We start from the raw sequence: 23476 nt of genomic DNA on the forward strand, positions 1-23476 counted from the left end.
CAAAGCCAGAGATATTACAAGCATAAAACAGCGGCAGATCGATAGCCCTCATGAGGACAGGTGCCAGATCCTTCACCAGAATACTATCAAATCCAAACAGAGTTAAGCAGCGTCACAAGAGGTTTACCCCAGGTGTGCAGATGGAAGAACATGACCCATCAGGACAGCAGAGGGAGGAAGACAGTCCTATCAATACATACACAGCATCCCTTCAGAATGCTGGTTGTGTCAAATGCAGGGGGTGGGCAGAAGAGGCTGGGCAAGGTCTGGGGGGCAACTGAAACTGAAATCAATGTTCTGGGCCTGTTAAACTGAAAGAAGTGGTTGCCTGTGAACCAAAAGTGCTAACTTCAGAGAGAGAGAAAAAAAAAAAATCAAATCCAGGGCTTCCTACATGCTGGGCAAGCAATGTATCAACTGAGCTACACACAGCTCCAGGCGGTTTCTCCTCCATGTATCCCACCCCCACTTCCACCCAAGAATCTCAGCGTTTGTTCCTCCCACCTGACGGTGAAGTGGAAAACCTACAGACCAAGGCTGCCTTGGCTTGCAGCTCTCCGTTTTCTTCATTCGTAGATACATTGTATTCACCAAGGCTGGCATCTGCGGGATCACACGGATACTTACGACCCCTTCCAATGCTACCCTTTAAGAAGAGAAACCTTGTACCACTTTGTCCAGCTTCCTTTTGTGGTGGGCGCACTGGCTCAACCGGGTTCTGCAAAACCACAGGGCATCAGAAAGCAATCCAGAAAGCAGACTGCAGAGCCTAAGAGGGACGCTGGGCAGCTCGCCCTCAAGATCAGCCCGCTGGTGTGACCATGTGTCTCCAGGCTCACAACCTGCCCAGATGGGGCTCTGCCACTCATGCCGGCTGGACACTGCCTCACAAGAAGACCCCTGGCGGGGAGGGAGGTGGAGTCATGGGGAGGGAGGAGGTGACTTCCGGCCTTCCACCTAACAGAACTTCCTAGGAGGGTGACTCATTGAGAAGCAGGATGAGAAGCCCTCCAGGGCCTTCCAGCTTCCTCCCTGGTGTCAGAAGCCTCATTCCCAGGCTAGAGGTAGCCTTCTGACCGGACAGAAGGTTAGGAAAGACAGCATGGGACCCTAACAGAGGCGTCCAGATCCACAGGATAGGTCTGGGGAAGGGTCTCCCCTTCTCCACTGTCTCTGCCAACCCACTGTTTCCTCACCACGGGGGAAGGAAGCCTGCTGCACACCTTGGTCTGGGCACCCTCCTGATCACATGGTACATAGGAAGGGCCAAGCTGGGAGCTTGGGGCCCCCTACACACACACCCTAACCGGCGCCTGCCAGGCCAGCCCGCCACTCAACGCCCCCCCACCCCCACCCCAACACACACACACACACACACACCCCTCCCAGCCTGTGACTGCCCCACCTGAGTGGTTGGAACACCTCTGGGGCGGGGCCCGGCCGCTGTCAAGGCCACGTGTAGGGCCTCAGGGGAGAAGTGGGGGCGGGCGGAGGGCGGGCTGTTCTTAAGGCGGGTCCTGAGGTTTGCTGGCGCCTATTCTAGTAACTTACCTGGCCTCAGTACAGTTTGATTCCGGGAGCCATAAGTGAGTGCAGCAGGGGCGGCGCACAGGTAAGTGCCTTGACTCACTGGGGTAGGGGAACCCAGTCCAGCTCATAAAGAGCTCTAAGGCCGCAGTCGAGGTGCAGGGGAGAAGCTGACCTGGGGTCTTGGACACTTGGTTAGAGCCTGGACAAACCCAGGCGTCCTAACTCCCATGCAGAGCCCAAGGTTTGAGACAAGCAGGACTAGGAGGCTGTCCACTGTCCCGCAGGGCCTGCCTGATGCCCCAGGGGAGGCCTCCTGGATCTTGGGGAAGCAAGGGACAATGAGGAGGCAAACTCAAATGATGGGGATCCTGGGGTTGTGCTTTGGGGAGTCTGGGATTTCATCCTCTGCTTTCCCTACCCTGGACTTGTACAGGGAGAGGATAAGTAAAAGGTTAAGCAAAAAATGACCACAAGGCTTTTCCAGGGCCCCAGGAGTTCCCTGCCCCCAGAGTTTGGGGCGTGGAATAAGAGCTAGAATCTGAAGATAAGGTAGGAGGGAGCTGTAAATAGGGCAGAGCTAACTGGAATCCTTCCTAACACGCACACGCACATGCACACGCACACGCATGCACTGAGCCCAGGCACTCCTGCCTAAGACTCAGAGCAGAAAGGACCAGCTAGACAGTTGCCCTGGGGGTGCCTGGAGTGTCTAGCAACTTCCCAGAGGGGCAGACAGAGCCTGTGTCTGGGGCCAGGGCTGACTTGGAAGGTGAAATGAGAACCTGCAGAAGGGCTTCCTGTCCTCAGCCTCTCCATGTGCCCGTTGGTTCCAGAATCCCAAAAAGAGCTGAGGTAGGAGAGACCTACCTGTGGCAGAGAGCACAGGGCGACTGACCATGTCGGACTGTTGGAGGCAAGAATACCTACCATGAACCCCCGGACACGCACTTGTAGCCCAGGCAAGCCCCTCAGCCTTGTCAGCTCTCTCCGCTCAGAACTGTTGGGAAATAGGGTCAAGTGTCTGTTACTATCAGGTCACCGTCAGACAGATAAAACCACTGAGATCAGTCCAGAGAGGAAGGTACCCTATCCACAGGAGCACAGAGGCAATCTCTGGAAAAGCACATGGGCAATCTTGAGTCCTGGTCGTGGGGGATACTCAGCTTCCAGTGTGCTCTGCCCAGTGTCCCCAGCTTCCTCTGTGGGCCTGGCAGTGAACCCTGCAAGCTGTGCCTGGCTCCCTGGACTCTTGGAGACTCTGTGGGAAAAGCTGTGTCTTGGGCTCCGTGTCCTCAGCTGCCCCCAAGGAAGGCGCTCAGGCCAGCTCCCTTCCACTGCCGTTTATGGATACGCTTCCCCACATGGCTTCCCCGCATCAGCATGCACCCCCACCCCAGGACCCAGCCAAGAAGTCTGATAACAAAGCCATAGGAGCCTGGGGTGAGGAGCAGGGGTGGGTTGGAGGTGCAGACAGGCCTGGGTTTTTGTCATTCGGCATAGCATGGCCCCGTCTCCATGTGGCCGAAGGAGTTAAGATCACACAGGGCCAAGGCCTAGATCTGAATCCCAGAGCTGAAGCTTCTGTTGGTTGCTTTTGGGGTTTTGTTGTTATTTGGTTGGTTGGTTGGTGGGTTGGGGTTGGTTGGTTGGTTGGTGGGTGGGTGGGTGGGGTGGGGGGGGGGGGGGTGGGTTGGTGGTGGGTGGGTGGGTTGGTTGGTTGGTGGGTGGGTGGGTGGGGGGGGGGGGGGGGGGGGGGGGGGGTGGGTTGGTGGTGGGTTGGTGGGTTGGTGGGTTGGTGGGTTGGTTGGTTGGTTGGTTGGTTGGTTGGTTGGTGGTTGGTGGGTGGGTGGGTTGGTTGGTTGGTGGGTGGGTGGGTTGGTTGGTGGGTGGGTGGGTGGGTTGGTGGTTGGTGGGTTGGTGGGTGGGGTGGTGGGTGGTGGTGGGTTGGTTGGTTGGTTGGTGGGTGGGTGGTTGGTTGCTTGGGGGATGAGGGATTGAGACAGGGTCTCCATATCTCCTGCTGGCCTCCAACTCACTGAGCAGCTCCTGATCCTCCTGCCTCTGCCTCTCCAGTGCTGGGATTACAGGTGCGTCACCACACCCAATCCCCAGAGCTTTCTTGACTTTGGTGAGTCTGGGTGTCTTCAGGGGCACAGTGGACTGAGGACAGAGGCTATGGATGCAAGAAGTCTGAATTACCAGGTGCAGCTGTACACAGCATGGTGACCAGTGCCTGGCACTTGATGGGTGCTCTGTAACTGGGAACCCCTTATGAGGGTGCCAAACTCTGTAATCCCCAACGTCTAAGTCATCCCCAGAACTGTCCAGTGGTTTCTCATGCAGCACCTTGAGGCTTCACGCTCTGACACAGGAGGCAGGGCAGCAAGTCAGAAGGACTAAGGTCAGCATGTCCCCGTCCCACCCAGTTTTCTCGCCGCTCTGTCCCAGGACCTTTCACCTCCTCCCCGACACAATCTATGAGAAACAGGTATGTAGCATCAAGGTTAGACAACGGGAAGAACTTTCCACAGGAAAGGAGACAGAAAGTTAGGACATTCGCTTTTCTGGATGAGCCCCCGGGGAGTGACTGTCATCCGATCATATCACTACCCAGTTCAAAAAAACTCCCTCATGGCTTTCTCTTACCTCCAGGGTTTGAATTGTCAGCCCTGAGCTGAGCCTAAGAGTCTCAGCAGAACCTAGCTAGCCCACCTGCCCCACCTGTCCCTCCATCCCAAGCGCCTCTGTTTCCTGGCTGACTTTGACCTCCCATCTGGCCACTGGGCCTTTACACACGCCAAACACTGCTTTGAACACTGCCTGGCCTCCTCATTCTTACCCGCCGTGCTCAGCTAGCTCCTTCTTTTCTGGTTTTGCATGTGCTCTTCCTTCTCCACAGAAGTCCTCCCTGGCCTTCCCAGCGGTGCCATAGAATCTCCCCCAAGTCCCCGAGTCCCCGGTGATCCTGTTCACAGCTGCTTGCCTGCCTGCTTATCCATTTATCAGAGAGCAGGCCGCCGCCTGGGATCCAATCCTGCTCTGACATTGGTTGCCTACGTGACCGTTGAGCCAGGCCCCTGTATCTCTGTTCTTTTCATTGCAAAATGGGATAATAGTGGTACCCACCTCATCAGGTTGTTAGAACATCTTGAAAGGGCTTTATGTATCACTCTCGGAGCCTCTGAACCTGGTAGTTCTCATAAACACCAGCTAACATTCATTTAGAAATATGCACATGGCATAATAAGTGATTAGCAATCATCCTCTTAAGTCATTTAACCATCACTTGCAAAGGCTTAGATATGCCAGGCATTGTCCTAAGCATATTATTAACTTTAGCTCATTTTTCAAAAGAGGAAACTAAGACAGGGAAAAAGATAATTCTTTGTCCAAACTTACACAGCCAGTGAGTGTCAGAGCCAGGGAGCCAACGCAGTCTTTACCTGAATGAGCTGCTCTGTCCTTCACTGAAGAGCCAGGCAGGGGCTTCACCTACAGAGGCCACTCAGATCCCACCCTCCTCTTTCAGGTCCTTGGAGCTCTCGAGAGCAGGACACAGCTCTGGGGTAGAAGTGAGGCTGATCAGAACCCAGAAGTAAACCACTGGACTCTCTGCCCCATCATGTCCAGCTCCCTGCTGGCTGGAGGTCACGTGGTCAGCTTGACTCCCCATGAGGAATCCAGGATGGCCGTGCATCCAGCCCCCAGCCCTGGCCTCCCAGCACTGTGTCCTTACTACACCACAGAGAGCTGGGGAACCCAGCCTCTGATGGCCCCCACGCCCTGCAAAGGCACCTCTGGCCGGTTCCAGCAGGCCCAGCAAGCAGAAGCCAAAGCTCCCTGCCTCCTGCAGCATCCTGGCGAGCAGGCTTCAGGGACCTCACAGGACCTCGACTCCTGCATTGACATCTCTCTGGAGACCCTGAACCAGATGATCCTGGAACTAGACCCCACCTTCCAGCTGCTCCCCTCTGGGACTGCTGGTCCCCAGGCTGAGCATGCCAGCAGCATCACCTCAAGGAGCAAGAAGGAGGAACCTGAAGCCTTAGGTAAGGATTTGGGGCACAGCCAAGAGGGGAGCTGGGAGGCAGAGCTCAAGCAAATAAGGACTCTTCTGTGGAAGCTGAGTGAGGCACAGGGTCCTTAGCCTATGGGGAGTATTACGCAGCCCTAAACAAACTTCTGACCTTTCTGATTTCTCTGCTGTCTAAAAGATGTACAGATTTCCCTCACTACCCAACTGTCTGGTCCCTGAGTTTGGAAACTGAATAGACTCCAGGTGTGTGTGTGTGTGTGTGTGTGTGTGTGTGTGTGTGTGTGTGTGTGTTTAATGAGAACTTGATGTGCTAGCCCATGTAAGCAGTTTCCACGATGATGTGCACATAGTAAGGGCTTCGTAAATGCAGAGAGTCCCTGAGCCTTACTTAAGCTCTTCATGTTTCTCTTTATAGCCTAACTGTGGTCCCCTGAAATTATTGTAGGTTTTCTAGGTGACCCCTAATCCCTGTTTAGGGGAACACCTCATAGGAAAGGCCCAAAGGAAATAGATGGGTTAAGAGAGACACAGAACACAGGAAGTGGGATGCTGGCTCCCTGTTTGGGAGGCAGAAGGCCTGACATGAATGAAGCGTCTGCCCATTTCCAGGGTGTAAATTCTCCCGATTTGGAGCGGCTGTCAGGACGTCACCAAGTGTGCGACTGAAAGTGGAGTGGCCCACTGCTTTGTAGAACAGCGAGACACATCAGAGGGCTAGTGGCACACCCCGGGAAGCTCAGCGCTGGGGAGGATCTTGACGTCTAGGCTAGCCTGCACTACATAGCAAGGCCCTGTCTCCAAAAATGGAAGAATAAAAAAAAAGTGTTTACAGTGGAAGGAGGGCTGGGAATGCAACTCAGTGATAACCTAAGCTGTCCTCAGCACAAAAGAAAAAAAATAAAACCTCACTGTATCAATACAATAGCCATAAATCTCAAAGCACACATAATAGTAAAATAATGGGGATGTACGGGTTTTGAGTGTTTCTGACTTTCCATATATGTTTGTTTGTTTGTTTTTTTAAGATTTATTTATTTATTATGTATACAGAGGAGCGTGCCAGATCTCATTACAGATGGTTGTGAGCCGCCATGTGGGTGCTGGGAATTGAACTCAGGACCTCTGGAAGAGCAGTCGGTGCTCTTAACCTCTGAGCCATCTCTCCAGCCCATATGTTTGTTTGTTTTGTTTTTTTTTTTCTTTTGTTTTGTTTTTTTGGAGACAAGAGTCTCTGCATAGCCCAGACTAGTTCCTACCGCTCCACCTCGCCTCCTGAACACTGCCACTGGTCAGCTTTTGTTTTGAATGCAAGTTACTTCACTATCAGTTTGCAGAATGCGGTTGTTAATAATGACCGAGTTCAGCAACCAGCTAGACAACATCTGAAATCGGCAATCTTCAGCTCGTAACAAGCTGGTACAAGCAGACACCAGCACACATAGCCAGGGGAATCTGGAAAGCCCTGGGTGCCGATTCGCTTCCCCACACTTGAAAAATCTCCAGTGTATTCCGGGAATGAGGGAGTAGCAGACCCATCCATCGGGCAGACAGAAAGGTCAGGTCCCTAGGGGTCAGAGAGCAAGAATGGGAGGTATACACAGAACCCAGGATGACATCCACTTACTGGGCATTTACTGCATGCCAGGCCCTGTCCTATGCTGAGTATCTTCTACAGGATCTCATGTAGCCCAGGCTGGCCTCAGTTATGTCAAAGTAGCCCAGGATAACCTTGAATTCCTCATCCTCCTGCCTTCTCCTCCCAAGTGCTAGGATTACAGGTGTGAACTGCCATGCCTGACTTGTATGGAATCTTCCTATGCTACCCCACCGAGCTGAGAATTTGACCCCATTTTACAGATGAAAAACTAAGTTAACATGGGCTTGAATAAAGAACCAGTTTAGCCTAACCCCTGGGTTACGACCTTATGCAAGCTATCAACAGCACCTCTGTCTTTGGTTCCTCATCTATAAAATGGACAAAATAAGAGTTCTGACCTCCAAGAGTACGGTGGAGATGAAGAGAAGGGACTTGTTGCCTGCTGGTCACAAGTCTCGGTGCACTGAGCCATGGTAGAGTGGGGGATTGCCTGGACAGCCAGTCCCGGGGCAGTTGAGACTCTGAGATAGAAGCCAGCACAGCACCCAAGCCCTCTGGCACCCACCAGGGGATCCTGGCCTCCCATTGCTTCCCCTCTTCCTGCCGCGCCTGTTAAAGGGGCTGTCTTCTCCCGCAGCAGCCTTCTGCTGCTGAAGGCCAGTCATGGGCACATCATGGCGGGAAAGCGCTTTCGAACTAATTACCATTGGCAGGAGCCAGCCCAGGGTTTTAATGTTCATGCCCCAAGGCAGGGATTCCACCCGGCCAAGGCCAGTTGGGGCAAGATCGGTATTAGGAGTCCACATGCATAGGGTGGGGTGCGGGCAGAAGACAGCTAGTCCCTTCCTCCCCCAAAGGGCTGGTGAAGAGCAGGTGGCTGACAGGGCAGTGGTCCCCATCAGATTTTCTGGGTCCAGCCGTGCTGCTAGAAGCATGGGTCCATCCACCTCTGCAGAACAAGGACTGCAGAAAGGTTGGCAGTGGCCCCAAGGTCATGACAGCCCTCTGCCAGGCTGCCTCCTCCTCCTCCTCCTTTTTTTTAAAAAAAAACAGTCTTGCTTGGTAGCCCAGGCTAGCCAGCAACCAGGCAGCCTCCTACCTCAGTCCTCGAGTGCTGGACTACAGGTACCCTCATCTCCCTTGTTCCTTTTGGTAGGAAGCAAACAATCCTGTCTTCCGGCCCCTGCTCACATGCCTCTCACACCCCAGAACTCTTTCCTCCTAAGACTGCAGGGTCAAGCCAGCGTCCTCTCAGGGGACTTCCCTTCCCAAGAGTGGCAGATTCCTGCACTGCAGGCCCGCTGTGCCCATCTCAGTCTCCCCACACCGTCCCGTGGGCCACTGTGGCTGGTGAGAAAGTACTCATGGTCCAGGACACTGCAGGTAATTCTGGGTGAGATCCCTTACATTTTAACATCCTCAGTGTGGATTCAACCCCCCACACCCCCCTACCCCCTCCTGCCATCCCATCCATCCTCCTTTGAGGGACCCTGTCTTCAGGAAGCAGCCGAGGCTCACCCTGCCCCTTTCTCCTCCTTCGGTAAAGCTCAACCATGGAGCTTGGCCATCTCCTTTAGACTCCCTCGGCACAGCTGCGTAGATTTTTTGTGTGTGTGGGGATTAGCTCCTGTGATGCATAGTTCCTGCATCTGCCCATGAAGGAAATCATGGTGATTTCATTCTATAGATATGTTAACTGAGGTTGAGGAAGGACGCCACGGTCCTCAGTCACCCCCTACCAAGTGAGGGATCAGGAATCCTTAAAGCCCTTGTTCTCTCTCCCTAAAGTGGAATTTGCTTAGAGGAAGCCCACACGCTTCTCCTCTGAAACTCAGCTCCCCCCACCCACCCCCACCCCCACCCCACCCCACCCCTTGCCTGCTGTTCACCTTTCTTTAGACTTGTCCTTCAGAGTCCCCATCCCAGAGGGATCCTGGTTCCTAGACCCAAACACCATCTCCCTTATCCTCTCTACGACCTCCCACCCCAGCCTTGGATCAGGTCCTCACATTTCATTTTCCAGCAGTTTCTGCCAGGCAAGGCTGTTTGCCAGTCCCAAGGGCAGGCTGTTTAATAACTGTCTCTCCTCCCCCCACCCACATACCCTCCCTTCCCCGGCCAGGCCCGCGGCTGGCGCCTGCATCCACCCTACACTGCCGGGACTTGCCCCACAGGCCTGTAAACAGCGGCTGCACCCCAGGGATGGGGTGGGAGCCTCCACCTCCCCAGCCATATCCACCTCAGGACTGGTGGGGGGGGCGGTGACTCACAGCTCAGGCCCCTCCCACCCTGCTCAGCTCCCAGGCAAGGTCTTAGATATTTTTTATGACCCATGAAGTTGGGGCCTAGGAGCCTTACCAGGTCAAGAGACCCACACACCAGGACAAACACCAGAAAGGCTTTGGAATGGGATCCCCAAGAGCTCCTCTTCGTCTTATAAGAGGCTGCTAACACAGCTCCGGGGCAGAAGTTGGAGCCCTCCGCTCCCTTAGCTGTGCAGCGTTGAACGACTCACTCAGCCTAGCTGAACCTTGAGTTCTCATGGTTACATGGGGATCGATGGCATTTCAGCAGAGCTGCGGCAACAGGACAACGTGCTAGCAATTGCCTGTCTTTGGTAAAAGTTATGCAAGAAGCCTCAACTCTACTCCCGCTTAATCTCCAATCACCGGTTACCTCCTCTGTAAAAACAATGTCTGGCCTGCTCAAGGGCCATTGTCAGGGTCAGAGGTGGTTTGGGGCATAAACAGTATAACGTCTTTATAAAAAGAGACGTTGGGGCCGGGAATGCTGCTCAGTAAAAGGGCTTGCCTGGCATTCCTAAAGCCCTGGGTTCTAGCCCCAGTACTCCAGATGCCACATAAAACTAGATGCGGCGGCTCCTACCTGTGATCCCAGCACTGAGGAAGTAGAGACAAGGATATCAGAGGCAGTTCAAGGCTATCCTGGGCTACATAAGGATACAATGTTTGGGGCTACGTTGTTTCTTGAAAGATTTTGTTTTGTTACCCCCACTCCCCACCCCCCAAGACAGGGTTTCTCTGTGAAACAGCCCTGGCTGTCCTGGAACTCACTCTGTAGACCAGGGTGGCCTCAAACTCACAAGGATTCACCTGCCTCTGCCTCCTAAGTGCTGGGATTAAAAGTGTGCACCACCACCACCCAGTGATTTTTTTGTTTTTTTGTAAGTGAAGGAAAGAAACGTGCCAGCATCCTGGAAAAATCTCTCTCACTCTCCGCTCTCTCTCAGAGCCTACGGTGTAGTTCCCCGAATACCTCTGTTACTCCATTCTCTTAAGCCAAAGATACCCATTTCAGCTAGTGAGGGGCTCCCTTTGGACCACCAAGAGCAGCTGGTAGGGAGTGTTCCCTCCTTGAGGAGGCCTGCCATGAACCAGGCTCCATTCATCCTGTGTTTGAGCCTCAGCACCACCCTAGAAGGCTGGGTGTAGACCACGGCTTTGCAGATAAAGAAACTGAGGCCAAGAGAGGTCTGGAAAGTTACTCAGTGCCTTCTGGCTAGAAAGTGATGACGTCAAGATTCACGCCCAAGTGTGTGTGACTGCAATCCAGGCTGTTTCTACATCCCCTGAGCCAGCAAGCCTGAGTCAGCCCACCAGCCCTGTGTGTCTGATAGAATGCCCACTTCCACCCAGTACCCCGGGGCTCAGGCACCACAGGCGCAGAGGAAGGAACCTTGAGTCCCCAGGGCAGGCTGGGCTGCACCGTTTTGCACAGGCGAGGAATGAGCTGTTTTTAGTAAACTGAGTGCTTTCCAGGGCCCTACCCTAATTTCCATCCTGGGAAACCATGGAAAGGATTCATGACCCTCTAGAGGGGGGGACAGCTTGTGCACCCCTAATTTCCACCGCCTCTGCCAGACAGCATTCCACTCATCAGTCCTCGCCGGCTCCTGGCTTTCATCAATGCTTTCTTTCTCTCCCCTTCCCCAAAGATATAAAGTATATCGAAGTGACCTCCACCAGATCAAGGGGCCTCGAGGGTCCCCAACGCTGCTCCAGCCCATGTGCCACTCCACCCTTCGGCTCCCCACGCAACGGCAGCCTCCTCTTCTCCAGAGACATCCCCCGAGAGACCCGAAGCAGCAGCGAGAGCCTCATCTTCTCTGGGAACCAGGGCAGGGGTCCCTCTCCCCACACCCCGTCTTCCCTTAGCAACTCCAGCCCCGGCGGCCGGGAAAGCAGGGCCTCAGGCTCTCCACTGGCGACTCCTCCAGGTTGGGAGAAAGGGCCGAGGGCCCCACAGCGAGGCAGCAGGGTCTCGGTGCTGTCAGCCAGTCCCACGTCAGACGTCAGCTATGTGTTTGGGAGGTAAGTTCCGTGGTCGTGGCCTCGCACGCGTAGCAGCACACGTGTGGGCACGGAGACACACACACACAACAGAAGGGCACCCTGTTCTGTGAGCAAAATGCACGGACTTCAAGAGTCAAAAGAATACATGTTGTCTGGGCTGCAGTGGCTCAGCTCACTCCTTTAGTCTCAGCATCCAGGGGAGGTGGGGCAGTAAGATCTCTCTGTGAGTCGGAGGCCAGCCTGGTCTACAGAGTGAGTTCCAGGACAGCCAGGGCTACACAGAGAAACCCTATCTAGGGAAAAACCAAAAAACAAAAAAATACACGTCTTTTCTACCGTCACAGCCATTTCTATCTCACATTCTCCTCAAAGCATTTAGAACATAATTCAGTGTTCATGGCCTCCATTGACCTTTTGAGAATAGGGTACTCCGTTACTGAGACTCACCTGCTTTCTTCCCAGCCCTCACATGACCCATCTGGAGGGAAGGTTATTAAAATTCAGCGGTGGGAGCTGGAGAGGTGGCTCAGTGGTTCAGAGTACTGCCTGCTCTGGCCTAGGACCCGGGTTCAGTTCCCAGCACCCACACGGCAGCTCACAACCATCTGTTTCTCTCTGGTCCTGGGAGATCCAGTGTCTTCCTGTCACCTTCACAGGCACTGTGCACACACAGACAAGGCCTTCGCACACATAAAACAAATCCTTTTTGAAATTAATAAGTACAGCTCAGGGTGTACACAGACTTGGGGGAACGAAAGCCTCCCTCCCTGCGCCACTGACAACCCCCCTGAACCCTATTTTCCGTGGTCCCAGGTCTCCGATCTTAGGCCTCACAGTAGCATTGCACATCCTGCTTCAGGATGACTAACCCACCAGACCTCAGCCCCACACACCGACTCCAAAGGCATTGGCCAAGGCAGTCCCTGGCAAAGGAGCCAGAGATCACCACCACCACGTGTGCTGGCCTAGTGGTGTTTACCTCCTCCGGCTAGAACATTCTGCCTGCACCAGCCACAGGCATGTCCAGCCCAGGTGCTGCAGCCTCTCTGCTGGCCTTTTGAGAGTGATGAGTAGTGGAGATCCTGCTGTCTGTGACAGTTCAGTCAGACCACCCAGTCGGTGAAAGCCGAGAAAATCCAGGCTGGACTAATGGCTGGAGGTTAATCCCACTGGCTAGTTTAAATGACAAAAGATCCTTCCATCCTAGGGAGGTTCTGCACCCTGCTGCACCCTTGGAATTCAGATGGGGGTGCTCTTTGTTCTGGGTTTGGGGTAAGGGTATACGCAATGGTCTATTTGACTCAGGATGGGGCCCCCAGATGGCTAGATTCCAGAACATAGCTCTGGCCCGGAGTCACCACCCAACATCCTAATACTTGTCCACTTTTCTCTAGCAGTCAGTCCCTCCTCCACTCCAGCCTCTCCAGTTATCAGTCATCTTCAAGATCCTTGGGAAGTCCAGCCAGCTCCGCTTCCAGCCTCCACAGCCTGGACCGAGGGTCCCAGTGCGTGAGACCCAGTGATGCCCAGGTTCCCAGCAACAACTCTATACCAAACGTGGTCCAGTCTCAAGCAGCCCACTGTCCTCCAGGAGCCAGGGAGCAGGCCAGTAGCTGCCCCCCATCTGTCACCAACTCCATGGTGGACATACCCATTGTGCTAATCAATGGGTGCCCAGAACCACAGTCTCCCCCAGCCCAGCGGACACCAGGACACCAGGGCTCTGTCCCGCCTGGGGCTGCATCTCCCAGTCACCCCTGTCAGGCCACCAAGAGCCACAACCAGACTCTACCAGACGGTCCTCTCACTGCATCTCCAGAGGGTACGTTGTAACCAACATCTTCAGCATCAGAGGGTTTAGTTAAGGGGACTAGTCAAAGACCAAGGGGACTTGGCAACAGCCAGTGGACACTTTTATTGACTACCCACTTTTATTGACTACCACAGTATTGGTCTACCAAGCATAGTGCCAGGGTGTGAGGACACACAGATGGACACACTCTAGAAAGAGTGACCCAAACCAAGACTTACCGTAGAGTAGGGTCCTCACAGAGGTATCGACGTTTCATAGGTGACAGATGGAGTGGCTTAGGCAACTTGAAGAATGGAGGGTGTGACATCTGAGCTAGTCGGCAACCAAAGGAAGGGGAAAAGGGCATTCCTTGCAGAGATACCTGGGGCCTATAGTAAGAAACACAGCAAGGAAGAAGGGGTGGGGTCAGCAGTGTAGACGGAATGGCTTACCATGGAAGCTGTCTGGCAGAAGGATTATGGGGCTAGAACCAGGGCTGGGCAGTTGGGGTAAGGGAGGAAACGGAGCCAGACAACCCTCAGGCCATCCAAAGAGGCTAACTGGTGACTAACTGGCTGTCCTGAGGAGAGCCAGAGGGTGCGTCATTCCTCACTCTGACGTTCATGAATGACAAGAACATAGCGGGGTGGGGAGGCAAGCAGGGAATGGAGACGATGCATCCCAACCCAGATGGCTGAAAACCACAAAAGAGCAAACATCCTCCTTCCCGGAGCCCGTGACTATAGACATCCAGAGAAGCCGAAGCTGTAAACACAAGCTGAGCCGCGGCACCCTGGAGGCACACACCTCCCATGAGCAGAGTCCCAGGGACCGTGTCCCAGACTCTCCTCTCTCAGCCATCTGCAGGCAGAGCCTGGCTCCTCCCCGGGGGTTCCCAGGATGACTCCTGTGTCTGTGAGCTGTGCACTATAGTCCAAGGCTCACTGCCCTGAAAGCAACCCAAACAGGAAAAAAAAAAATCACACTTCAGCTATGCCTTTAAAATAACAACAACAGACTTTATCACCCGGGGGCCCACGGGCCACAGATCACACGTGAAACTCAAAGAACACCTTTTTAAAGTGGGTTCTCTCCTTTCACCTTTACGTGAGTTCAGAGGCTCAAACTCAGGTTGTCAGGCCTGCATGCCAAGAGCTTTTACCCACTGGGCCATCCTGCCAACACTGTTTCCAGCTTTTGTGATAGGGTCTAATTCTGTAGCCAAGCTGACTTTGTCCTCAATGCAATCCTCCTGCCCCAGCTTCCTGATTGCTGGGTTTAATAGCCAAGAACCATCCCTCCTGGTTTTATGTTGTGTTAGGGGTCAAACCTGGGGCCTCGTGCATGCTAGGCAAGCACGTGTCTACCCACTGAGCCACAGCTCCAGTTGAGCTTTCCTCTTTAGGCTATTTGGAGGGACCCTGGAGATGGGCTCAGAAAGGATGAGTGGAATAGGATCCCTGGGAAGAGGAGCAAGACAGGTCTCCAGCATTCTCTCTGGGGGTCTCTCAGCCACCCTCTATCCAGCCTCCAGAGCGCCTCTTCTCTGCCTGTCTCCAGGTCCTGCCAAGGACATGCAGCCCACCATGAAGTTCGTGATGGACACATCAAAATACTGGTTTAAGCCGAGCATCACTCGAGAGCAAGGTAAAGCCAGCACTGTATTGGAGGGGACAAGTGACCCAGTGACTGGCCTGTACTGTGCAGCAGGCAGACGGGGCCCTGGGTCATGTGATAGAGAAAGTGGCAAACAGCAGCCTGCGGAAGGGTGGGTGACCTGCTGGCCCCATTAGGAAATAGGAAGTAAGCAAAACCTGCAGCAAGTGGACAGGAGAAAGGGCCTCCTGGGGACAGGAGGTTGTGTGACTTCTCTCGGAGGACCCTGCGGGGATGAGAAGAGAGAGTGTTGGTGTACAGTGGCTGGGCCTCTAACCAAAGACTGTTCCAGCAATCGATCTGCTGAGGAAGGAGAAGCCAGGGGCTTTCGTCATCAGAGACAGTTCCTCTTACCAAGGCTCCTTCGGCCTTGCCCTGAAGGTACAGGAGGCGCCAGCATCTGCCCCAAACCGACCAGGTACGGATCTTTTGCTTGATCACCTCAGAATCCTCACCATGGTGGACTCTGTCCCAGCTTGACAGTGACTATCAGGAGGACTCCCAGGAGGAGAGTCCCCCTCCTGGCTCCCCCAGGCACCCTCTAGCACCTAGGCACCATGAGGAGCATCTCTGAAAGGCTGAGATGCCCCTGCCTCCCCAGATTCCCTGTCCCACCCTTGAGAAAGGGTAGAGAAGGAAGCTCCTAGTCTCTCCCCAGGCTGCCGTCTCCTGGGCTCTCCTGCCTAGCCTGGATTTACCTCCAGGAACCTAATGTGACTAATGTATGTGTGAGCTTATCACACTTCCAATATCTTATCATTCATGTAATAATTTATCACGTGTTTAATAAATAGCTCATCCTGCTGGGCGGGGCCTTTAATCTCGGCACTCAGAAGGCAGAGACAGGTGGATCTCTGAGTTTGAGGCCAGCCTGGTCTACAGAGGGAGCTCTAGGACAGCCAGGGCTACACAGAAACTCTGTCTTAAAAAAATAAAATAAAAAACTAATCCTGTGTGACAGAGCTTATCACGTGTGTAATTGCTAATAGCATATGTGTGGTAGTATGTTTGCTGTCCTGTGATCTCACGTGCTTATCTGGTAACTCAGCACATGCCTCTCCGAGGGGTCTACCACGCACCAGACCCCTGTGTAAGGAACCAGGCATGTAGAGGAGTCACTGACATGAGGAAACCACCTCACTGGGGAGATAGATGAGGACAGTTAGGACACTGTTACAAGGGGTCACTTAAACACAACTGTGATTGAGTCTCAAGGGATGACCCCCAGGGGAGGAATTAAGACACAGACTGAGGATGGAGCACCCAACCTCGTGTTCTTAGCAAGGGTTTTGGGGGGTTGGCCCAGTGGTAGAGAGATCGCTTAATATGGGTTACAGCCACAGCATGGGGCGGGGAGTGAGGGGGATCAGCCACCCCTGGGGTCACAGCGGGGTCAGAGGGCACGCTGATGCCTGTCCTCCCTGCGCCTGCAGGGATGAGCTGAAGGGAAATAATGGCAGCCGGCATGGGCTGGGGGAATTTCTAAACCCAGGCTCCTCTGAGCGAATGCCCTGCCACTTTGGAGCCCGTGAACATATGCTTCCGCCGTGCCGCTCCACGGGGAGGCAGAGGCTAGCATGCGAGCCTCCGAATGGACTCCCGAAGAAGTGGGTCGTATCATGTGGGCCAGGCTTCGGCTAACACCGGGCTCTGAGACCAAACTCCTCCCTCTGTCTAGGTGAGGACAGCGCTGACCTTATACGTCACTTCCTGGTCGAGTCTTCAGCCAAAGGGGTACACCTGAAAGGAGCGGATGAGGAGCCCTACTTTGGTAAGACTCGCCAGCCTCCGGGCCTCTGGGGCATGGTCTCCCGCACCATGAATGGGGGATGGAGAAACCCTGGGAAAGCCTTGCTCACTCGGGGCTTGCTGCTCCTTCGCAGGGAGCCTCTCGGCCTTCGTGTACCAGCACTCCATCATGGCCCTGGCCCTGCCCTGCAAACTCTCCATCCCACAGAAAGGTAGGTGGCTGGGTCAGACCCGTTGGCTCTCACTAAAAGCGGCCACTTCACCCTTGCTGACGAATTTGTTTTAGGGTCAGTATGACAAGTGCCTGCTCTGGGCTAGGTCCGTGTCTCTCCATCTCCCACCTGTGAGAATTTAAGGTTGCGCCCCCCCAATACACAAATAAGAACGACCATCTTTAGACATACCCAAAGTGTCAGCGCCCAGATTCAATGAGATTGTTCAGACAAGCCTGACACCACAGTGCGTGGCCCAGAATAGACCTTAGAGCAGGAGTTCTCAACCTGTGGGTCGTGACCCGCTGGGTGCAGGGGGGCGGGGTCAAATGAGCCTTTCACAGGAGTCGCACATCAGATATTTACATTACGATTCATAAACAGTAGCAAAATTACACTTGTGAAGTGGTAACGAAAATGATTTTCTGGCTGGGGGTCACCACACCATGAGGAAGTTATTAAAGGGCCGCAGCGTTAGGAAGGTTGAGAAGCACTAGCTTAGAGAGTCAACAGCCTTCTTTGAAAGGATTACAGCGCCTAAATCCAGCAGTTTGGATGAGCAAGTCTGGTATTATTTCCCCCTACACACCCCACTATCACCACCCTTATAACTCTTACCCGTCGCCCCATTTCATAGGTAGGTAATGAGGGCGGGGTCTTTACCTGTAATCCCGGCACTTGGGAGGCTCAGGCAAAGTGACCAGGAACTTGAGGCTCTGTAGTGAGTTCCAGTCCAGTTAGCACTCTGTGATAAGACTGATAAGAAGAAGAAAGAGGGAAAATAGATGGGGTTCCAGGCTTAAGTAGCTGGTCCACAGGCCCACAGAGTCCACCCCAGGCTCAGGTCAGCAGCCTCATCCACAAGATGCAGCCCGAGCTCCCAGACCAAGGGGGTCATCTCGGTTGTGCGAGAGTGAAGTGGAGAGGGAGCAGGAAGAGCCCCTAAACAAGCCATGGAGACACAGCACCCCTACTCTACAAAGAGCCTGGGGTGGGGGCAGGGCCCAAAAGAAGAGGTCAGGGGCTTGTGAGGGCAAGGTCGGAGCAGCAGGCCCAGGCCTGGGGGACGGGAGGGTAGAGGTGGGAAGGGATCAAAAGGCTTGCAAGCTAGGCAAAGTGGTCCTCATTTCTCTAATTGAGGCGCTCACACCTGGCTTCCCAGCCTGTCACTTCCTGGCGGTGGGGGCGGCTGTGGGAGGCGTTCAAAGGGATTCTTGAGGGCTGCTCCCCTGAGAGGGGTCCACTCATTCCTCCCTCTCCCCTGGGGCATTTTTCTTTTGCCTCTGTTCAGAACTGGGAGGCGCAGAACCAGCCTTGGACTCCCCCACACAAGGCCAGACCTCTTGCCTGAAGATATCAGCTGGTGAGTAGCACAGGGGAGGCACCAGGCTCACTGCACCCGGACACCACTTCCCAGCCCTACGAACACACACACACACACACACACACACACACACACACACACACAGACTCACACAAGTCCACACATGCTTCCCATTACTGCTTTGTTTCTGCAGCCTTAACAGCCCGCTGCACACCAGCCTTCTCGGTCTCATAAACCAAGAGATGAGAGGCTGCCGCCGCCGCGGGCCAGTGGGGGGAGGAGAGAGGACCGGGCACAGGGAGGGGGGTCTGGTAAGCCGACACCCTTGCACATATTGTACACATATCTGTAATAGGGTCTCTCTGTGTTTGAGATTCCTGCCCTGGTGGTGGTCTCCAGGTCTGGACCCTCTGTGGGGGATGAGATCTGATCTTAAGGGTTTCAAAGGTCCCCACTTCCAGAGGCCAAGCATCCGTTTGCACTCAGTGATGGCTTCTGCTTTGTCCTCCCCTCCTCCTGTTCTTTCTTTCTCTCCCTATTCTCGTCAAGGGGGTGGGATAGCCATAGGTAGAGGGAAAGAAGTTTTGGTCACCCCTGGACTCCTAGTCTGTTTTGTGGCTCTAAGAGGATCCCACTGGATTTCTGACGAAGAAAGGCATTCCCTCTGCCCCGTTCCTGTCCCTGGGCATAGGGAGGACCCAAGCCGGGTGATACACACACACTATACAACCTTGGCTACAGACCCAGCTCAATTTCTGTATCCCACAGGTTGCCACACGCTGTACCTGAACTCTGTGAGTGTGGAGACCCTGAGCGGGGCCCTGGCTGTGCAGAAGGCCATCTCAATCACCTTGGAGCGGGAGGTCCTCCCCACACCTACTCTGGTCGATTTCAAAGTCACTGAACAGGGCATCACTCTGACAGATGTCCAGAGGAAGTAAGGGCCTCTACTAGCTCCTGGGCTGCAAGGCTAACAGAGCAGACTGGAGGGAAGGCTGGGGACAGAGGTCAGGGCCCCGATCTGAAAGGGCTGGCAAATGCTGGGTGATAGCAGACAAGATCCCTGCCTTCCCTAGGCCTCCCTCATTGAGACCAACAGGGATGAAGTTAGGCATTTCCCACTGGGTGCTGAGTAAGTCTGTGTGTAGGCCAGACACCAATGACTCCTCAGACACAGAGTGGAATGAGCTCACCCAGGGACTTGGGGACTCAATCTAGCCAAAGCCTTCCCTTATTTAACCAGGAGGGCAAGAGTAGACCAAGCTATAACCCCTGGCCTCAAAAAGTGAATGGATGGGGTGGGCGGCAGAAGACCCCCGTATAAGAGCATAAGGCAGATGTAGTCCATGGAAGGAGAAAGATGCAGCAGCCTGTGTGCCCAGTCCCAGGAGTGAGAGAGAAAGCATACAGGTATTAAGACCCTACGAGGACAGGATGGGGGAGCTTTTGGGGGAGCCAGAAATCCCGGAATGGGGGACACAGCATAGGAATAGGCCCTCACCAGCCTGGCTTTTCTTCCTGCATCCACCCAGGCTGTTTTTCCGACGCCACTATCCACTCACCACCCTCCGCTTCTGTGGAATGGACCCTGAGCAACGGAAGTAAGTTCCAGGTTGAGCCGAACTAAGGAGGCCATGCCAATCCTAGCTGCCTTCCGCAGTATCTGCTGACTCTGGGATGAAACAGCAGAGACAGCCTCTGAGCCCTAAGAGGTTGGGAATCAGGCCTGGTGGGGCATGGCAGAGGTGGAGACTCAGCCCCCACTGTTCGATGGGGTCCTGGGGCGCAGGGCAGAGCCCCGTCACTCACTCCTGTTGTGTTCCCTTCTTTCAGGTGGCAAAAGTACCACAAGGCTTCCAGGTAAGCCCCTCCCACCGCTCAGTGGCTCTAAGAGGCGGCCCTGTGCCAGAGACCCAAACTGAACAGAAGGAGGGTGGGCCAGGTGTGGTAGCATACACCTGTAATCCCAGAATCTAGGAGGCAGAGGCAGGAGGATTACTGTGAGTGCAAGGCTGGTTTGGTCTATGTAGTTTGTTCCATGCTAGCCTTGTCTCTGCAGTCAGTTCCAGGCTAGCTAGACAGGGCTACATAAGGAGACCCTATTGTAGGTGGTTTCTGTCCACCAGGCAAGCTTCCAAATAACCACACAGAGACTTACTATTAATTATAAATGCTTGGCCAATAGCTTAGGCTTGTTATAACTAGCTCTTACAACTTAAATTAACCCATATTTATTAATTTGCCTGCTGCCACATGGCTCATGTCTTGGTTACCTCATTTTCTACATGTCCTGCTCCCTCTGTGTCTGGCTAGTGACTCTGCCCTTCTTCCCAGCATTCTCCCAGTCTGGCTCTCCCGCCGAACCTCTTCCTGCCTAGCTATTGGACAATTAGCTTTTTATTAAACCAATGAGAGCAACACATCTTCACAGTGTACAAAAGGATTATTCCACAGCACACTATTTCAGGAGAAATAAGGAAAAGGAAGGGAAGGAGGAAAAGAGGGAAAGAGGAGAGGAAGGAAGGGGTTTCCCTTTTTTTCTTTTTTCTTTTCTTTTTTGGGGGTTTGTTTTTTTGGGGGGGTTGGTTGGTTTTTTTTTTTTTTTTTGTTTTGTTTTGTTTTTGGTTTTGGTTTTCTGAGGCAGGGTTTCTCTGTGTAGCTTTGGAGCCTGTCCTGGAACTACTCACTCTGTAGACCAGGCTGGCCTCGAACTCACAGAGATCCGCCTGGCTCTGCCTCCCGAGTGCTGGGATTAAAGGCGTGCACCACCACCACCCGGCCTCCCTTTTGTTCTTAAGAGCCTTTGTGGTATGGCTTTTACAAGATCCCCCAGTCTGGAGTCGTAGGTGTCATTGCCAAAGGCACAGGTTGTATCTCAGAGATATATAGATGATGGTCAAGTACACCCTTGCCCTAATGGAGCTTCCAAGTCTTGTCCTTAGGAAGCCCCATTCAAAATGGAGACCCAGAGCCTAAAATAAGTGATCGCCCAGTCTAACAAGGGAGGCACCCTCTTTCTTTAGCTGCCCCATTATGAGAAGGTGCTGAAAGTGCTGGGGAGATTACTCAGTGACGAAAATGCCTGCCACTCAAGCGTGAGAAGATGAAGTCGGATCCCCAGAACCCATGTAAAAAGCCAGACAGCGTGCCTATCTATAATGCCAGTGCTAGGGAGTCAGGGATGAGTGGATCCCTGGTGCTCAGTGGCTGGCCAGCCTAGCTAATCAGTGAGCTCCAGATGCAGTGAGAAACCTTGTCTCAAAATTAGTAGAGAGCAGTTGAGGACGACACTCGACATCAGCCTCCACGCACATGTACGGACACATGCCACGTCCACACAAACAGGTGTGCACCACACACACAAGACATGGATATTGACATCAGCTGGCTTGGGGAGAGACAGTTGGGCTCAGGCTGAGTGTCCTTCCCTCCCAGCCCTCCCCTCAGCAGGATGTCTCACTAGCCCACAACCCCACGGACTTATCTTCTCTCACCAGGATCTTTGGGTTTGTGGCCAAGAGCCAGACAGAGCCACAAGAGAACGTATGCCACCTCTTCGCAGAGTACGACGCGGCCCAGCCAGCTTTCCAGGTCATCAGCCTGGTGACTGCTCTACTTCAGGACACAGACAGGGTGTAGGAGAAGGGAACTGCCTGTGTACCTTCTCTGACATCTCAAGAGACTTGCCCTAGACATGGAGCTATGGCCACCTTGACAGACCTGACCGTTGGACCTGAGGATCGATCAAGTTGAAGCCTTAGAACCTGCTGTGACCCTCAGCAGTAACCACCCAGGTCTTGGGCCTCCGTCTCTTCAGTTATAAAAAGTGACCCATCCACCAGACAGCTGTTCCTCAGAGACTCCGCTGGGAACCTTTCCTCGGCTCCTCCATGCTGCTGAAGCCCACCCACATCCAAGACTCCCTGTGTAGAACGCCTGCAATGACCTCCTGGCTTTGTTAGCTTGAACATTTCCTACGTGGCAGGTTGAGCCAGAGACCTGTGACCCCCTGCCTCATGGCAAACAGCAGGTGCTGGGTCAGAACCCGAAGGTTTTCTGGCTGGAAGCTGGTAATGATGTGTGCAGTTTGGGGACAGATTCGATTTCCCTCACACCTGTTTCTTTCCTCTGTTTGCTGAGAGCCGCCTGCCCAGGATTTTTGTTTTCATTAGGGACTGGGAATGTAACTCAGTTGATAGAGTGTTTGCCTGGCATGGTCGAGGGCTAGTCTGGATCACCAACACCGCAAACCTGGCACAGCAGTGAATCCTTGATCAGAAGTTCAGGGTCATTCTTAGCTACGTAATGAGTTTGGCCAGTCTAGCTACATGAGACTCTGTTGAGAAAAAGAAGTGGACACACACACACACACAACACACACACAACACACAAGAGGGGGGGCGAGTTTCAGTAGTTTTCAAATCTCACCCGATGAGCATCAAAGCTCTCACGACAGAGACCACACTCCAACCCGGGCCTGGGGGTACCACTCCAAGAAGAGCTGCTGTGGGAAGAGCAGGCGATTGCAATCCAAAAATCTATGATGAAGAGACAGGGTCAAGGGTCTCAGCCAGAGCAGACCTGCATGAGACAATGCATGTACCCTATAATGCAACCCACTTTAGCTTGCTCTGGGGGACTCATCGAGCCTGAGTACAGAATGGGGGTGAATTTTCCTACCCCTTGCCTCTTCCACTCTGCAATCAAGATTCTGTCGGTGTGGCCCTCTCTAGTGAGGTAGTCAAGATATCTTCCCATCTTGAGATCTAGTTGCTGCGGTCTGATCAACTCCTAGCCATCTGGTGGAACTTTCTGGATTCCTTTGATTTTAGGTATAATTTACCTAGGTTTTGGGATCTTTTTCCTAAGAGCATAATAAAAGATTCCTAGTCTATACAGTTACAAACTTGTGCTCCTGTCTAGTTTTTTCAGTTCTTCTGTGACGTTGGCCTAGGATTCTGAAGGCTCGCTTGGCTGTGGCTGTGGGGCTAGCTTAATAGAAGACCCTTGTCCCCATGGTCAGAAAAGACTCGGCACTGCTCATATTCTTACTGTCTAACCCCTCCTTCCCAATACATTGCAAATGAATACCACCACCACCCCTCTTTGCTTTCAATTTCTTGATAAGCAAGTGCCCCGGAGCAGGTATCACGGCTGCCTGGCATTGTAACCCACATCTGATGGATGGGGAAGAGAGACCCTGTTACTATAGTAGAGATACAAGTGCATCTCTCTGCTCCAGCCCCAAACAAACACACACACACACA

General features: G+C 53.5%; 1 protein-coding gene across 2 annotated transcripts; it reads left to right on the forward strand.

Moving 5' to 3' along the window:
* Positions 1–1522: 1522 nt before the first annotated feature.
* Tns4 (tensin 4) lies at positions 1523–23111 on the forward strand. Of its 2 annotated transcripts, XM_028889575.2 has the most exons (13): positions 1523–1612; positions 5060–5579; positions 11119–11494; positions 12871–13298; positions 14829–14915; positions 15217–15342; positions 16603–16695; positions 16808–16885; positions 18177–18248; positions 18978–19146; positions 19742–19810; positions 20043–20069; positions 21707–23111. In XM_028889575.2, exons 2-13 carry the CDS (start codon positions 5153–5155, stop codon positions 21846–21848), a joined length of 2094 nt encoding a protein of 697 aa, XP_028745408.1. In that variant the 5' UTR covers positions 1523–1612; positions 5060–5152; the 3' UTR covers positions 21849–23111. The 2 variants fall into 2 exon arrangements, with proteins under 2 accessions (XP_028745408.1, XP_037056734.1); XM_037200839.1 differs by lacking the exon at positions 1523–1612 and having other exon boundaries at positions 12874–13298.
* The last annotated feature ends 365 nt before the right edge of the window (positions 23112–23476 follow it).

This window comes from Peromyscus leucopus, chromosome 8b, assembly GCF_004664715.2.
Source record: "Peromyscus leucopus breed LL Stock chromosome 8b, UCI_PerLeu_2.1, whole genome shotgun sequence".
Lineage (NCBI taxonomy): Eukaryota > Metazoa > Chordata > Mammalia > Rodentia > Cricetidae > Peromyscus > Peromyscus leucopus.

Coding starts and splice junctions, on each gene's coding strand:
- Tns4 (XM_028889575.2), top strand. CDS start 5,153: ATGTCCAGCTCCCTGCTGGCTGGAGGTCACGTGGTCAGCTTGACTCCC. Junction 11,495..12,870: donor GTCAGCTATGTGTTTGGGAG/GTAAGTTCCGTG, acceptor ACTTTTCTCTAG/CAGTCAGTCCCTCCTCCACT. Junction 16,696..16,807: donor GGATGAGGAGCCCTACTTTG/GTAAGACTCGCC, acceptor GCTCCTTCGCAG/GGAGCCTCTCGGCCTTCGTG.